The sequence below is a fragment of the Schistocerca gregaria genome, chromosome 1, assembly GCF_023897955.1.
Source record: "Schistocerca gregaria isolate iqSchGreg1 chromosome 1, iqSchGreg1.2, whole genome shotgun sequence".
Classification (NCBI taxonomy): Eukaryota; Metazoa; Arthropoda; class Insecta; order Orthoptera; family Acrididae; genus Schistocerca; species Schistocerca gregaria.
The window spans coordinates 534,636,456-534,653,960 of NC_064920.1; the positions used below are offsets into that span (position 1 = coordinate 534,636,456).

General features: G+C 42.4%; 1 protein-coding gene across 1 annotated transcript in view; it reads left to right on the plus strand.

The window, feature by feature from the left end:
• Positions 1-17,505, plus strand: part of LOC126355256 (uncharacterized) — a 121,436-nt gene that overhangs the window by 41,007 nt on the left and 62,924 nt on the right. The window contains exons 3-7 of the mRNA XM_050005544.1: positions 4,894-5,122; positions 8,812-8,907; positions 10,814-11,001; positions 11,090-11,318; positions 16,069-16,164. Of these exons, the coding sequence (XP_049861501.1) occupies positions 4,894-5,122; positions 8,812-8,907; positions 10,814-11,001; positions 11,090-11,318; positions 16,069-16,164 (838 nt within the window). The remainder of the gene's footprint in view (positions 1-4,893; positions 5,123-8,811; positions 8,908-10,813; positions 11,002-11,089; positions 11,319-16,068; positions 16,165-17,505) is intronic.

The window sequence follows — 17,505 nt, forward strand, 5'->3', positions numbered from 1 at the left end:
ACAGGATTCGAACCTGCGTTTGCTGCCAAGTAGGCAGATGGGTTAACTCCTTAAAAAACAAAAAAAAAAAAAAAAAAAATAAAAAATGCTCATTATTTTTCGTTGCATTTGTTCGGGGCGGACGTCTCATGACGCCCATACTAGTTCATTGGTGATCCATTCACTCAGGGATTTTTTTTATTTTTTTAATTACGGAGGGCAGCTAACCCTCCGACCGTACACGCTGAGCTACCGTGCCGGCAACCACTGAACCACTCTGACACTGTGGCTAATTCACCTCTGTTGGCTTGTGGCAGTATGTAGCGTTAGATGTCAATGCACGACCGCTACTGTCGCAGATTCGAATCGTGCCTCGGGCGTGGATGTGTGTAATGTCCTTAGATTAGTTAGGTTTAAGTAGTTCTAAGTTGTAGGGGACTGATGACCTTAGAAGTTAAGTCCCATAGTGCTCACAGCCATTTGTCAATGCACAGTCATTTAATTTGCGTAAATAACGACTCGCTGATTTGTATACGCTGTGATGGCATCCGATAGTGTCCCAGATCGGTTCCACGGGATTTAGATCTGGAGAATTCGGTCACCAAGACATCGACGTGAGTTCGGTATAATGCTCCTCAAATTAGTGTAGCGCGGTTCTGGCTCCGAGACAGGGACAACTATACTGCTGAAAGACATCGCTATTGGATAAGACATCAAGCATGTAGGGACGCTGGTGGTTCACAGCTATCAGCGTATCTTCGATTACTACCACAGGTCCCATGCAAGCACAGAATTTCTTCCGTAGTATAATACTACTCTCACCTGCCTGCGTCCGTGTCGCGCTGCGCAGTTCGAGCGCCGTTCACCTCAGTGACAGCGTTTGTGGAGACGACCATTGACCTAGTGTACCAAAAATGTGTTTCACCGAAGAACCGAAACGTTTCCATTCATGGACGGTCGAATCCTGATGGTCCCCGTCCTCACTGCAATCGTAACTACCATGTCGTTGGGTGAACATGTGAACATGTAGGGGTGGTCTGCTGCGGAGCTCCATGTCCAGATATGTGTACTGAACGGTGTGCTCTGAAATACTTGGTCGTGCGCCAGCATTGTGCTCTTTCGGCATCTATCCTACTTTCCAGAGAAGACAAGCCTCTGAACCCTACATCCTGTAAAGAGTCGTGGACGTCCAACCATCTAACGGTGTTAGTTTCATTGTTCTTCCACCTCTTTCTGTAGATGCTCACGACAGTAGCACGTGAATATTCCTACTTTCCAGAGAAGACAAGCCTCTGAACCCTACATCCTGTAAAGAGTCGTGGACGTCCAACCATCTAACGGTGTTAGTTTCATTGTTCTTCCACCTCTTTCTGTAGATGCTCACGACAGTAGCACGTGAACATTCGAACAGCTTCGTGTTTTGGAGATACTCGTTCACAGGTTTTACGTAATAATAATCTGTCTTCTGACAAAGTTGCTTATCTCAATGGATTTCACCGCTGCGCTCACATACTCTTCATAGCGCGTCACCAGGTGGTATCCAACCTCGCGGTGGGCAGTGGTCATAATGTTTTCGGTTATCAGTGTATAATTATGTCGAATATAGTCTTGAAACATTCAAAACTACACACATTTCCATGTGATCTGTTATTTTCAGTGCTTTAAAAATACTGCGCGATAACGCGCACATAAACCTAAATAGTGTTATTATACTCAGTTTAAAGATATTAACAATTAATATTTAAAAAAACGAATAAATGCGTGGTGCGGATGCGTTGTCTCTGACAGCTAAGTACCTGTATAATGTGCTGTAGCGATGGATAAACAGCGGACAGCTATGTTATCGAGATACCCGAGTTAGATTAGGTACGGAGAGAAAATCACAGACTTGCTGGCACGACTACTGTGCCGGCCGTTGTGGCGATCGGTTCTAGGCGTTTCAGTGTGGAACAGCGCGACCGCTACGGTCGCAGGTTCGAATTCTGCCTCGGGCATGGATGTGTGTAGTGTCCTTGGGTTAGTTAGGTTTAAGTAGTTCTAGGGGACTGATGATCTTAGATATTAAGGCCCATAGCGTTCATAGCCATTTTTGAACAGCTGTCCGACTACCCCCTTCAGCGATACACCAGACAGCTTGGCTTTGTTTGCGCCCACTGTGTCGCCAGTTGTACTGTGCAAAATATTTTGCCAGTCATTTCGTAATAATGAAATATTTCCGGTCGCGGAAATTTTGCTTATTTCAAGAAAGAAAACGATTAAATTAAGATTAGTTTTCTGACACACTTAGAGACACTAGTGAGACGTATGTATATAACATGTGGATTTCATACATTTTACATGATTATTGTAGGATGTAGAGACTTTAAGCTTCATATTTTTCAAATGCTAGTTATTAAGAAAATTGTGAAAAAAGTTCTTTTTCGAAGTTTATACACTGCAAATCCAAAGTGTTCCACAACTTTGGAAAGATCAGTAATTGAGTGTCGTAGTTTGTTAATTAAAATAAAAGAAATTGTTTCAGTGAGTTCAGTTGTTTACGTGATAAGTTTGCGACCGAGAAAATTTCACCCGGATCAAAAAATTAACGTAACTCTCGCCCTATTTAAAACTAAGAACAAAATTTTAGCGTGCTTAGGTGGATACCACAAGTGAACTTCAAATTTTCTTTCATGCGATACTTGGAGGCGACTTTTCACCGCTGCAGAGAGCAGAACACTGGTGTGATTGCCTGTAGACAGTACTTGCCGCGACAGCGCGGCAACATTCGACCTCACACGTCAGATGCCAACTAATTAAAATATATCTATAAAACCCTATCACTCTATATTTAAGAGACGAATGTCCAAGACGAGTATCACAGTATCCATTCTGTGTACTGTGAAGGTGGGGAGGGTGCATCAGCCGGCAAAACAATATTCCGTGTCGCTCATAGTGCTGCAGCATCTGCCAATGACCAGGGCAGTTTAAAATGAATATAGCGATTACAAATGGCTGTAACTATTTAATGCGTAGTGGTACACCGATAAGAATAACAGAGAGTGTAAAACTTTTTATGTACTTTTCAGGAGTTCTGTATCACTCCGCTTAGTTACTACGGACGACGTCTCAGCAATAATCCATTCCAGACCATACAATCTGAAGCAGATATAGAGGCAAAGCGAGAGCTATCAAAAAGGCGCATTTTCAAATCTTGAATTGTTTTCGGCAAAAGAGGTAGTACATAATGTCTTTCACCTGACCTCATAAAAAGAAATCCACAGGATGTGGGTAGACAAAAGCACAAGACAATGTCGTTATGTTCACTATGACCGAGCCAACAGTTTGGAAGATCTTGATTTAAAAATGTACGAACGCCCATGCCTTATTGTACAGGAGACCCATATCGATGGGAGCTATAATCGGTATGCAGCTGAGGCATCAAGCATGACAACGCTTTGCTCAATCAAGAAAAATCCACTGTACAGTTTTTGTGTGAAATCGCACAGAACGCATTAACTGTCGACGAGTTTTGTTGATATGCAATTACTTACTAGGGTTTTTCTGTATCCTATGATCCTACGCTGTGCCGTATAAACTTTTCACTTATGTTGGAGGTTGGGTCATCGCGAAAAATGCGACGTGTAGTAAATGTTTCTTACTCTGTCGCTTCCATCACTGCAATAGCAGAAATGTGCTTCCGATACACTCAGCCTACGAAACGATTGAAATTTTGACTTTCTTTTATATTCTCTACAATACTTATCGATTGATCGCTACGGATTAAATACAGCATTTAAAATTCTTTATAATGTGGACCTGTGATGATGTTACGAACTTTCAGGGATGGTGGACAGGCGTAAGTGTATCAATTCGAGTTAAGCGACTCTGGTCCCGAAACGGCCAAGTCGAAAGTTATAAACGAAATTCGTGTATATGTATGTACCGGTACTGTTGTTGTTAAGACTAAGTTTCTTGAACGCATCCCAGTTGTTAATCGTCAACGGATGTGTTTCCAACGCGCTGGACCCCCACGTAACTTTAAACTGAGGGTTCGTGAATGTCTGGATAAGAGATTTCATGAGAAGTGGACAGACAGAGGAGGTTCTCTTTCGAGGCCATCAGATTAACATTATCTTATTCATCTTGATTACTTCTTGTAGGGATGTGTGAAAAATCTTGTGTACGAGACGCCTGTCGAGACTGAAGAGAACCTCCTGGCAAGAATTCCCGTGGCCTGCTACTCTGTTCAAACGACACTGGGGTTACTAGAAAGGATGCGACAGAACTTTGTGCTAGGGTGCCATATCTGCAGTTACGCCGGGGAATACTGTTTTGAACAACTGTTGCAGATGTAGGAGCTTGTGAATTTTGAACAAGGTAAATGGAATTCATTACTACTGTCCCATAGACTTAGTATTTTCGATCTGTATCATGTCAAGTTAAGTGCGCCGCTACTAGTCCGCCAACAGGGGAATTAGCGGAGGGTGTTGGAGAGTATTCAGTGGGAATTATATACGTCATGATAAGGTTTCGGAAGCAGGGGACCGTAGTCTGAGAGCTGCACGAGCCTAAAGGGGAACGTGAGAAGATTTTCGTTTATATCTTTCGACTCGGGTTCCTTACCTCAGAATGATACATTTATCAGTCTCAATTGCCAATGAAAGAACATCTCGGTATGTCCCTGTTTCATTTTGAATTGCCCTTTATTTACTAGACGAAAGCAATGCAGTTCAACGAAGGCTACATAACACAAAGACACACCGCACGAAAAAAAAAGAAAAAAACAGTGCGTTGTGGCAGTCCGCAAGTGCGAAGAGCCCATTATGACCTATTTTAAGCTTCTAGGTTAACTCTTGATGTAGTTAATGTAGTTTCAGCTGTAAGCTTGTGGCTGCCGAACTGCTACTGACCATCGTGTATCCTGTCTGTGTGCAGTACCTGGGCGTGTGGTACGAGATAGCCAGGTTCGGATTGGCTCCCTTCGAGGCAGGTGCCCAGTGCGTCACAGCAGAATACTCACTGGCTGGCGCCAACAACGTGACCGTACACAACAAGATGTACAACAGGTCTGCGGGGACCTTCAATGACATCATTGGCTGGGCAGCGCTTGATGACCCTAATTCCGGAGAGGCCAAACTTACGGTGCACTTTCCAGGTGTACGAGGTAAGTAATCCCACTATTGAAATTTTCTTTCGTTTCTCCTCGTTGCTTCTTCGTTATAGTGATTGAAGAGTAGAGGTAAAGACTACATCCATATATTATTCGTGCGACTGCTACGGTCGCAGGTTCGAATCCTGCCTCGGGCCTGGATGTGTGTGATGTCCTTAGGTTAGTTAGGTTTAAGTAGTTCTAAGTTCTAGGGGACTAATGACCACAGCAGTTGTGTCCCATAGTGCTCAGAGCCATTTTAACCATATCTTATTCCAGTTTTAATCCGAGCAAATTCTTCGTATCGTGCTCAGACTGTTGCATCTTGGTTCCTATATGTATTGTACATTTCCTCTCTTTTTCTAAAGCTTACACATACATTACAGGGCATTAAAATTTCTATACCACGAAGATGACGTGCACAGACGCAAAACTTAGCTGACAGGAAGAAGTTGCTGTGATATGCAAATGATTAGCATTTCAGAGCATTCACACAATGTTGGCACCGGTGGCAATACATACAACGTGCTGACATAAGGAGAGTTTCCAACTAATTTCTCACACATAAGCAGCAGTTGACCGGCGTTGCCTGGTGAAACGTTGTTGTGATGCCTCGTGTTAGGAGGACAAATGCGTATCATCACGTTTCCGACTTTGATAAAGGTCGGATTGTAGATTATCGCGATTGCGGTTTATCGTATAGCGACATTGCTGCTCGCGTTAGTCGAGATCCAATGACTGTTAGCAGAATATGGAATCGATGGGTTCAGGAGGGTAATACGGAGCGCCGTGTTAGATCCCAACGACCTCGGATCATTAGTAGTCGAGATAATAGACATCTTATCCGCATGGCTGTAACGGATCGAGCATCCACGTCTCGATCCCTGAGTCAACAGATGGGGACGTTTGCAAGACAGCAACCATCTGCACGAACAGTTCGACGACGTTTGCTGCAGCATGGACTATCAGCTCGGAGAACACGGCTGCGGTTACCCTTGACGCTGCATCACACACAGGAGCGCCTGCGATGGTGTACTCAACGACGATCCTGGGTGCACGAATGGCAAAACGTAATTTTTTCGGATGAATCCATGTTCTGTTTAAAGCACCATGCTGGTCGCATCCGTGTTTGGCGACATCGCGGTGAACGCACATTGGAAGCGTGTATTCGTCATCGCTATCGTGGCGTATCATCCGATGTGATGGTATGGGATGCCATTGATTACATGTCTCGGTCCCCTCTTGTTCGCATTGACGGCACTTTGAACTGTGTAAGTTACATTTCAGATGTGTTACGACCCTGCGAAACCCTACATTTCAGCAGGATAATGCACGACCGCATGTTGCAGGTCCTGTACGGGCCTTTCTGGACACAAAAAATGTTCAACTGCTGCCCTTGCGAGCACATTCTCCAGGTTTCTCACCAATTGAAGACGTCTGGTCAATGGTGGCCCAACAGCTGGATCGTTACAATAAGCCTGTCACTACTCTTGATGAACTGTGTTATAGTGTTGAAACTGCATGGGCTGATGTACCTGTACACGCCATACAAGCTCTGTTTGACTCAATGCCAAGGCGTATGAAGGCCGTTATTACGGCCAGAGGTGGTTGTTCTGGGTACTGATTTCTCAGGATGTATGCAGCAAAATTGCGTGAACATATAAACACATGTCAGTTGTAGTATAATATATTTGTCTAATGAATACACGTTTATCATCTGAATTTCCTCTTGGTGTAACAAATTTAATAGCCAGTAGTGTATTACCCTCAGAATTTCGAACACCTTACATAATTTTACATCGTCGGACGCTTTTTCCAGGTCGACAAATTTATGAATGTATCTTGATTTTTCTTGTAAATTGGTTGCACTTTCAACCGCAACGTTAGAACGTCCTCTCTGGTGTCTTTACCTTTTCTGCAGTCAAACGGAGCGCCATCTAACTCATCCTTAATTTTCTTCCCCATTTTTCTAAGTATTACTCTCGTCACCAATCTATATGCATGAGCTGTTAAGCTGACTGTGTGAGAACTCGCACAACTGTCCTCACTTGTGATCTAGGTAATTGTAGGGTTGATGCTTCTTCCGAAAGTCCGTTGGTATACCTCCACTCTCATGGCTCTTTTTTCCTATTGCAGACTTCCCTATCTCTTACGTGTCGACATCTTTTCGTTATTCCATGACGACATCAGGGAATTCCTCTTGTGATAGAGGCGTTCATTGTAGTGTTTCTAGCTATGTGCCATCTTCTTTGTGTTTAACAGTGGAATTCCCATTGCACTCTTAATTTACCACCCTTGCTTGGAATTCTGCTGAAGGTTGATTTGACTTTTCTGTATGCTGAGTCAGTCCTATTGAATATCATTTCGTTTTCAATTTCTTCATATTTGCGATGCAGGAATTTTCACATTAACTTCCCTATACTTCGTCTCTATTTTTTCGGAAGTGACTTGTCTCTCTATTTTCCAGAATTTTCGTGAACGGTGCATCAACTGAGGTATTTCTCTTGTTACTCATGAGCTCTTCGCCGTTACCTTCCTTGTACCTATGTTTTTCTCACCAACTTCAGTGATTGCCTTTTATAAAGATTCATTGCACTTCAGCTGAACTGCCTACTAACGCATTCATTATCAGAATATCTATAACCTCCATGACATGAAGTTTGTCACTTTACGCTTCAGTACCTCCGTGTCTCAATTCTTTGTGCATTGTTTGCTTCTGGACATTTTCTTAAACTTCAGTCTACTCTTGGACATTAGTAAATTATAATCTGATTCTGTATAAGCTGCTAGGAACACCTTATAATCCAATATCTGGTTTCAGGGTCTTTGCCTGAGGAAGAGGTAATCTAACTGGACTCTTCGTGTATCTTCCGGCCTTCTCCTAGTATACCTCCTCCTCTTGTGATTCTGGAACGGTGTGTTCACTATTATTAACTGAAATTCACTGAGTGTTTGTCCTTGTCATTCCTCCTACCAATCTCATATTCTCCTGTAACCATCTCCTTAACTGCATTCCTGCCCCCATGACTATGGCATTTCCATACCTCTTGACGTAATGAATTACTCATTCAACATCATAATATACTTTCTCTTTATCTTTTGCTTGCGTTGTTTGCACATGAACCTGAACTATTGTTGTCTGTGTTATTCTCCTATCGATTTTTATCAGAACAACTAAAGCGCTGCACTTATCACAGTGGCTTGATCTCTATCTTACCGTCCCATTCATTACGAATCATATCTCATTATACAATTTTCTGTTGCTGTTGATATTACCCCGTACTCGTATGACAATGAACTCTTGTCTGCCTTCCATGTCACCTCACTGGCTGCCAGTATATTTAGACTAATCCTTATCATTTTCATTTTCCGATTTCCCGGCTTTTCTAACACATTTTAAATTCTGAAATTTCCCGCCCGATACGTACAAAGTTGCACTTTCGTTGATTATTCAATATTTTTCTTTCGATCGCTGCTCCTTGGCAGTCTCTTCCTGGAGTTCTGAACGTTAGAATAATCGGCAATTTTCTGTCATTAGATAGATCACCATGACACTTTTAAGTCAAAAATAACTGCCAGACTATCAATAAGAAGCCAACAGTTTTCGTAGATACCAAAGAAATAACTTTTAAAACTGCAAGTAGCAGCTAATCTGCGTACATATCTCTAAAAGCTCATTCAGTTCTGTTCCTTTGTGTTGACAGTGGCAGCTCCGTACTGGGTCTTGGACACAGACTACAAGAGCTACTCAATTGTCTGGGCCTGCAGGGAACCTACAGATGAAACTTCCAACATTACCGGTATGTACGCTGCAACCGATAATATTGCAACACTAGCCAAGGTAGCAAACAAAGAAACTCCGTTATTGGTAATACACAGTATAGTAATAAGTGTATATGAAGGATGGTGGAAGGATGTAATTCACATGTGAAATCGACTTTTCTTTCAAGTAAATTTACTCTGTTGTCGACTTTGTTTGAATATTTATGAGATGAAATAGCCTGGTTATTTTGCGATTGAGGGTTAGTCCAATATTTTTTTGTGTGTTAGGTGAAATGATAGCATGTTTGTAGGATGGTAAGGTTATGAGTTTTTAGTTAATAGGTATCATAGGTTATAACATTAGTCGAAGAAATTGCAGTATATCCGAATATGTAATGGAGGAGCTTGGTGGGTAGTGGGAGCCCGTGGAAAGCAGTGTCATTGATATATTAGGGCTGGTGGGTCGGGCCAGGTGGCTGGGGCATGTACACTCAGCAGCCAGCACATTGTGACCTCCTACTTAACAGCCGGTATGTCCACCTTTTTCACGGATAACGGCGGCGACGCGTCCAGGCATGCAAGCAATGAGGCCTTGGTTGGTCGCTGGAGGGAGTTGGCACCACAAGTCTCGGACAGAAACTATTCTGTTTATCTGCAGTGGGTATGTACTGTTGTAAATGTTTGTGGATGTGTTGAGCTGGGCAGAATTCAAATACCTAGCCGAAATTAAATCTCTTGGCAGATTAGGTTTCGCTGAGTGGTTTTTAGAGGCTACAGTATTTCGTATGTCTCCCGTGAACAGGCATAGAAGCTAGTGCGTTAAAAGGAAAAAATAATCACAATTGTTGAGGACCATCGTTGCAACTTTGTTACTGTCTTAAAGCCACATAAGGAATATTATTAAAACATTGCTACAGAATTTCCGTGATTTACTGTTTCTACCTCCGGACTATAACTTACAAACAAATCATTTCTACTGATGTTGACTACTCCGACTGCCCCTCACTACTGCTTGCAATCTTCCTCAATACACCACAGATTCTCTCCCCTCCGACTTTTACACACACATTACACAATAACCATAGAAAGTTTGTACTCTTCCATCACCTAAGTCCATCCATTCCCAGTGCACGTAACATCACTTTCAGTGTATCTGATTGTAATCACTGAAGACATTAATTTCTTGAATCACTATTTCTACGCTAGATATGACTTAAATAACGGCGACAGAAACCAACAGTTATTATTTATCTTCAAGTCACTCGATTATATCGTATAAATGTTTCACCTTTTATGTTATTTTGTGCCGATTTATGTGTAATAAAAACTATTAAAGCGAAGACCGAAATATCTCTACTGCGAAGATACCCTTTGCCACGTATAGGAGCTAGGAGAGAGAAAACATTGTAAGGAAATGAAAAATTGAAAACCTTGTTAATTTCATTTTGAATCCGTGTCATAGCGCCGGACTATAATTTTTTAAAAAAACAAGGGATCACTGTAGCCCCGAAATCTTTTCAGTGTAATTTGTTTTAGTGGCTTCCATGTAATAGAAACTTATGTATGAGCCACTCAAACAGAAAACAGGGAATATGAAACTTGTTGTTAAGTGTCACACACTTGTCCTGTGATTAACCCCTATTAATTCATGACGAGACATGTGGAATGATACGAATAATCAGATTATATCTTACATGTATTTTATAGATGTGTTCTTGTTTGTTAAACTGCAACTTGAAGGGAGGAAACAAAGAGGTCGTATTTCGGCTAAGACCCATAGCCTGCAGCTGCAGCACTAGTTATCTCTGGAAGCAGAATTTTAGTTTTCAGTGAGATGATGTGATGGTGTAAATAAACATACGTGATTTGGCAATGCTCGAGAAGGTTAAAATAGAATCCAGGAGTAGGGATTCGCATTAACGAAGAGATATCGTATGTTCGCAGAGACGTCATGGATCCTGTCACGGAATTCCGAGCTGACAGCAGAGCAGGAGCAGCAGGTGAATGAGAAGCTGGAGGCCCTTGGCCTGCCGCGGAGCCGCTACACAGACACCCCACAAGACCCACAACAGTGCACTGTCAGAGTCAGCACGTGCGACAAGCCTGCAGTCTCCCAGTTTAACGCCTCTGAGGTATCACTCAACGTAGTTAACTCCATTTCAACCGGGAACTTGTGACTGTTGAGCAGGTGCTGACCATTGTGCTCGTGTCTGTGTGCAGTACCTGGGCGTGTGGTACGAGATCGCCAGGTTCGGACTGGCTCCCTTCGAGGCAGGCGCCCAGTGTGTCACGGCAGAGTACTCGCTGGCTGGAGACAACAACGTGACCGTACACAACAGGATGTACAACACGACTGCAGGGGCCTTCAACGACATCACGGGCTGGGCCGAGTTTGATGACCCTAATTCCGGAGAGGCCAAACTTACGGTGCACTTTCCAGGTGTACCAGGTGAGTATGGAGAATTCAGAAATGAGGAATTATTCCCTTATTTCGTAGTTAGTTAGTGTGCTGCAAGCCGACAACATCAAGTAAATGAGGTAGTAAACACTATGTAGTACTCCTTTTATGGAAGAGAGTTATTTTAAAATGTGGACTTGTTGGTAGTTGTTAGTGCTACAAGGGCTAAATTAAGTAGTGACCTTAAAAATGTTAATATTGATTTCTCGCTAAGTCTATTTGTAGTTGAGCTTCCAATGTATGACAAACAAGTATCATCCCTTTTTTTAAGTCATCAGTCTTCTGTTCGTGTTATGAGGTCCACCAAGAAGTCCTCACCTGTGCCAATCTTTGCATCTCAGAGTAGCAATTGCAGTCTATATTCTCAGTTATTTGTTGTATGTATATCTGTCTCTGTCTCCCTCTACAGTTCCTACACTCTATAGCTCCCCCTACTAAAATGCAAACTATTCCCTGATTGCTAAATAGATATCCTACGATCTTGTCTCTACAGCGTGATTCCGGTCTGTGCCGTGTACAAAGTACCTCTTCTCATTTCTTACCTTTTCAGGACACCTGTTCTTCAACAGTCCTCCATAGTACGACATCTCAAATGCCTCGATTCTTGCATGTTCCGGTTTTCCCTTAGGGAATCTTTCACTGCCAAACAATGCTCTGCCCTATACGTCCACTCTCAGAAATTTCTTCTTCAAATTTTGACCAATGTTTGATACGAGTAGACTTCTCGTGGCCAGGAATGCCCGTTTTGCAACTGATAGTCTGCTTTTCATGTCCTCCTTGATCCGTCCATTATAGGTTATTTTGCTACGTAGGTTGCCAAATTCTTTACCTTCGTCTACTTCCTGATCCCCGGTTTCAATGTCTTTTTAGTACTTCCCATTACTTCGGCTTTCCGCACTTTACTCTCAGTCCACATTTTGCAGTCTCTAACCTTGCTTTCCAATCAGCAGATGCATTAGATATGCTTCACTTTCTCTCAGCATAGCAATGACATGAGCGAATCATGACACGGATATTCTTTCACCTTTAAATTTAATCCCACTATTGACATTTTCTTTCGTTTCTCGTCGTTGCTTCTTCTTTATAGTGATTGAAGAGTAGAGGTAAAGACTACATCCATATATTATTCGTGCGACTGCTACGGTCGCAGGTTCGAATCCTGCCTCGGGCCTGGATGTGTGTTATGTCCTTAGGTTCGTTAGGTTTAAGTAGTTCTAAGTTCTAGGGGACTAATGACCACAGCAGTTGTGTCCCATAGTGCTCAGAGCCATTTGAACCATATCTTATTCCAGTTTTAATCCGAGCAAATTCTTCGTATCGTGCTCAGACTGTTGCATCTTGGTTCCTGTATGTATTGTACATTTCCTCTCTTTTTCTAAAGCTTACACATACATTACAGGGCATTAAAATTTCTATACCACGAAGATGACGTGCACAGGCGCAAAACTTAGCTGACAGGAAGAAGTTGCTGTGATATGCAAATGATTAGCATTTCAGAGCATTCACACAATGTTGGCACCGGTGGCAATACATACAACGTGCTGACATAAGGAGAGTTTCCAACTAATTTCTCACACATAAGCAGCAGTTGACCGGCGTTGCCTGGTGAAACGTTGTTGTGATGCCTCGTGTTAGGAGGACAAATGCGTATCATCACGTTTCCGACTTTGATAAAGGTCGGATTGTAGATTATCGCGATTGCGGTTTATCGTATAGCGACATTGCTGCTCGCGTTAGTCGAGATCCAATGACTGTTAGCAGAATATGGAATCGATGGGTTCAGGAGGGTAATACGGAACGCCGTGTTGGATCCCAACGACCTCGGATCATTAGTAGTCGAGATGATAGGCATCTTATCCGCATGGCTGTAACGGATCGAGCATCCACGTCTCGATCCCTGAGTTACAGATGGGGACGTTTGCAAGACAACAACCATCTGCACGAACAGTTCGACGACGTTTGCTGCAGCATGGACTATCAGCTCGGAGAACACGGCTGCGGTTACCCTTGACGCTGCATCACACACAGGAGCGCCTGCGATGGTGTACTCAACGACTATCCTGGGTGCACGAATGGCAAAACGTAATTTTTTCGGATGAATCCATGTTCTGTTTAAAGCACCATGCTGGTCGCATCCGTGTTTGGCGACATCGCGGTGAACGCACATTGGAAGCGTGTATTCGTCATCGCTATCGTGGCGTATCATCCGATGTGATGGTATGGGATGCCATTGATTACATGTCTCGGTCCCCTCTTGTTCGCATTGACGGCACTTTGAACTGTGTAAGTTACATTTCAGATGTGTTACGACCCGTGGCTCTACGCTTCATTCGATCCCTGCGAAACCCTACATTTCAGCAGGATAATGCACGACCGCATGTTGCAGGTCCTGTACGGGCCTTTCTGGACACAAAAAATGTTCAACTGCTGCCCTTGCGAGCACATTCTCCAGGTTTCTCACCAATTGAAGACGTCTGGTCAATGGTGGCCCAACAGCTGGATCGTTACAATAAGCCTGTCACTACTCTTGATGAACCGTGTTATAGTGTTGAAACTGCATGGGCTGATGTACCTGTACACGCCATACAAGCTCTGTTTGACTCAATGCCAAGGCGTATGAAGGCCGTTATTACGGCCAGAGGTGGTTGTTCTGGGTACTGATTTCTCAGGATGTATGCAGCAAAATTGCGTGAACATATAAACACATGTCAGTTGTAGTATAATATATTTGTCTAATGAATACACGTTTATCATCTGAATTTCCTCTTGGTGTAACAAATTTAATAGCCAGTAGTGTATTACCCTCAGAATTTCGAACACCTTACATAATTTTACGTCGTCGGACGCTTTTTCGAGGTCGACAAATTTATGAATGTATCTTGATTTTTCTTGTAAATTGGTTGCACTTTCAACCGCAACGTTAGAACGTCCTCTCTGGTGTCTTTACCTTTTCTGCAGTCAAACGGAGCGCCATCTAACTCATCCTTAATTTTCTTCCCCATTCTTCTAAGTATTACTCTCGTCACCAATCTGTATGCATGAGCTGTTAAGCTGACTGTGTGAGAACTCGCACGCTTGTCGGCACTTGTGATCTAGGGAATTGTAGGGTTGATGCTTCTTCCGAAAGTCCGTTGGTGTACCTCCCCTCTCATGTCTCTTTTTTCCTATTGCTGACTTCCCTATCTCTTACGTGTCGACATCTTTTCGTTATTCCATCACGACATCAGGGAATTCCTCTTGTGATAGAGGCGTTCATTGTAGTGTTTCTAGCTATGTACCATCTTCTTTGTGTTTAACAGTGGAATTCCCATTGCACTCTTAATTTACCACCCTTGCTTGGAATTCTGCTGAAGGTTGATTTGACTTTTCTGTATGCTGAGTCAGTCCTATTGAATATCATTTCGTTTTCAATTTCTTCATATTTGCGATGCAGGAATTTTCACATTAACTTCCCTATACTTCGTCTCTATTTTTTCGTAAGTGACTTGTCTCTCTATTTTCCAGAATTTTCGTGAACGGTGCATCAACTGAGGTATTTCTCTTGTTACTCATGAGCTCTTCGCCGTTACCTTCCTTGTACCTATGTTTTTCTCACCAACTTCAGTGATTGCTTTTTATAAAGATTCATTGCACTTCAGCTGAACTGCCTACTAACGCATTCATTATCAGAATATCTATAGCCTCCATGACATGAAGTTTGTCACTTTACGCTTCAGTACCTCCGTGTCTCAATTCTTTGTGCATTGATTGCTTCTGGACATTTTCTTAAACTTCAGTCTACTCTTGGACATTAGTAAATTATAATGTGATTCTGTATAAGCTGCTAGGAACACCTTATAATCCAATATCTGGTTTCAGGGTCTTTGCCTGAGGAAGAGGTAATCTAACTGGACTCTTCGTGTATCTTCCGGCCTTCTCCTAGTATACCTCCTCCTCTTGTGATTCTGGAACGGTGTGTTCACTATTATTAACTGAAATTCACTGAGTGTTTGTCCTTGTCATTCCTCCTACCAATCTCATATTCTCCTGTAACCATCTCCTTAACTGCATTCCTGCCCCCATGACTATGGCATTTCCATACCTCTTGACGTAATGAATTACTCATTCAACATCATAATATACTTTCTCTTTATCTTTTGCTTGCGTTGTTTGCACGTGAACCTGAACTATTGTTGTCGGTGTTATTCTCCTATCGATTTTTATCAGAAGGACTAAAGCGCTGCACTTATCACAGTGGCTCGATCTCTATCTTACCGTCCCATTCATTACGAATCATATCTCATTATACAATTTTCTGTTGCTGTTGATATTACCCCGTACTCGTATGACAATGAACTCTTGTCTGCCTTCCATGTCACCTCACTGGCTGCCAGTATATTTAGACTAATCCTTATCATTTTCATTTTCCGATTTCCCGGCTTTTCTAACACATTTTAAATTCTGAAATTTCCCGCCCGATACGTACAAAGTTGCACTTTCGTTGATTATTCAATATTTTTCTTTCGATCGCTGCTCCTTGGCAGTCTCTTCCTGGAGTTCTGAACGTTAGAATAATCGGCAATTTTCTGTCATTAGATAGATCACCATGACACTTTTAAGTCAAAAATAACTGCCAGACTATCAATAAGAAGCCAACAGTTTTCGTAGATACCAAAGAAATAACTTTTAAAACTGCAAGTAGCAGCTAATCTGCGTACATATCTCTAAAAGCTCATTCAGTTCTGTTCCTTTGTGTTGACAGTGGCAGCTCCGTACTGGGTCTTGGACACAGACTACAAGAGCTACTCAATTGTCTGGGCCTGCAGGGAACCTACAGATGAAACTTCCAACATTACCGGTATGTACGCTGCAACCGATAATATTGCAACACTAGCCAAGGTAGCAAACAAAGAAACTCCGTTATTGGTAATACACAGTATAGTAATAAGTGTATATGAAGGATGGTGGAAGGATGTAATTCACATGTGAAATCGACTTTTCTTTCAAGTAAATTTACTCTGTTGTCGACTTTGTTTGAATATTTATGAGATGAAATAGCCTGGTTATTTTGCGATTGAGGGTTAGTCCAATATTTTTTTGTGTGTTAGGTGAAATGATAGCATGTTTGTAGGATGGTAAGGTTATGAGTTTTTAGTTAATAGGTATCATAGGTTATAACATTAGTCGAAGAAATTGCAGTATATCCGAATATGTAATGGAGGAGCTTGGTGGGTAGTGGGAGCCCGTGGAAAGCAGTGTCATTGATATATTAGGGCTGGTGGGTCGGGCCAGGTGGCTGGGGCATGTACACTCAGCAGCCAGCACATTGTGACCTCCTACTTAACAGCCGGTATGTCCACCTTTTTCACGGATAACGGCGGCGACGCGTCCAGGCATGCAAGCAATGAGGCCTTGGTTGGTCGCTGGAGGGAGTTGGCACCACAAGTCTCGGACAGAAACTATTCTGTTTATCTGCAGTGGGTATGTACTGTTGTAAATGTTTGTGGATGTGTTGAGCTGGCCTGAATTCAAATACCTAGCCGAAATTAAATCTCTTGGCAGATTAGGTTTCGCTGAGTGGTTTTTAGAGGCTACAGTATTTCGTATGTCTCCCGTGAACAGGCATAGAAGCTAGTGCGTTAAAAGGAAAAAATAATCACAATTGTTGAGGACCATCGTTGCAACTTTGTTACTGTCTTAAAGCCACATAAGGAATATTATTAAAACATTGCTACAGAATTTCCGTGATTTACTGTTTCTACCTCCGGACTATAACTTACAAACAAATCATTTCTACTGATGTTGACTACTCCGACTCCCCCTCACTACTGCTTGCAATCTTCCTCAATACACCACAGATTCTCTCCCCTCCGACTTTTACACACACATTACACAATAACCATAGAAAGTTTGTACTCTTCCATCACCTAAGTCCATCCATTCCCAGTGCACGTAACATCACTTTCAGTGTATCTGATTGTAATCACTGAAGACATTAATTTCTTGAATCACTATTTCTACGCTAGATATGACTTAACTAACGGCGACAGAAACCAACAGTTATTATTTATCTTCAAGTCACTCGCTTATATCGTATAAATGTTTCACCTTTTATGTTATTTTGTGCCGATTTATGTGTAATAAAAGCTATTAAAGCGAAGACCGAAATATCTCTACTGCGAAGATCCCCTTTGCCACG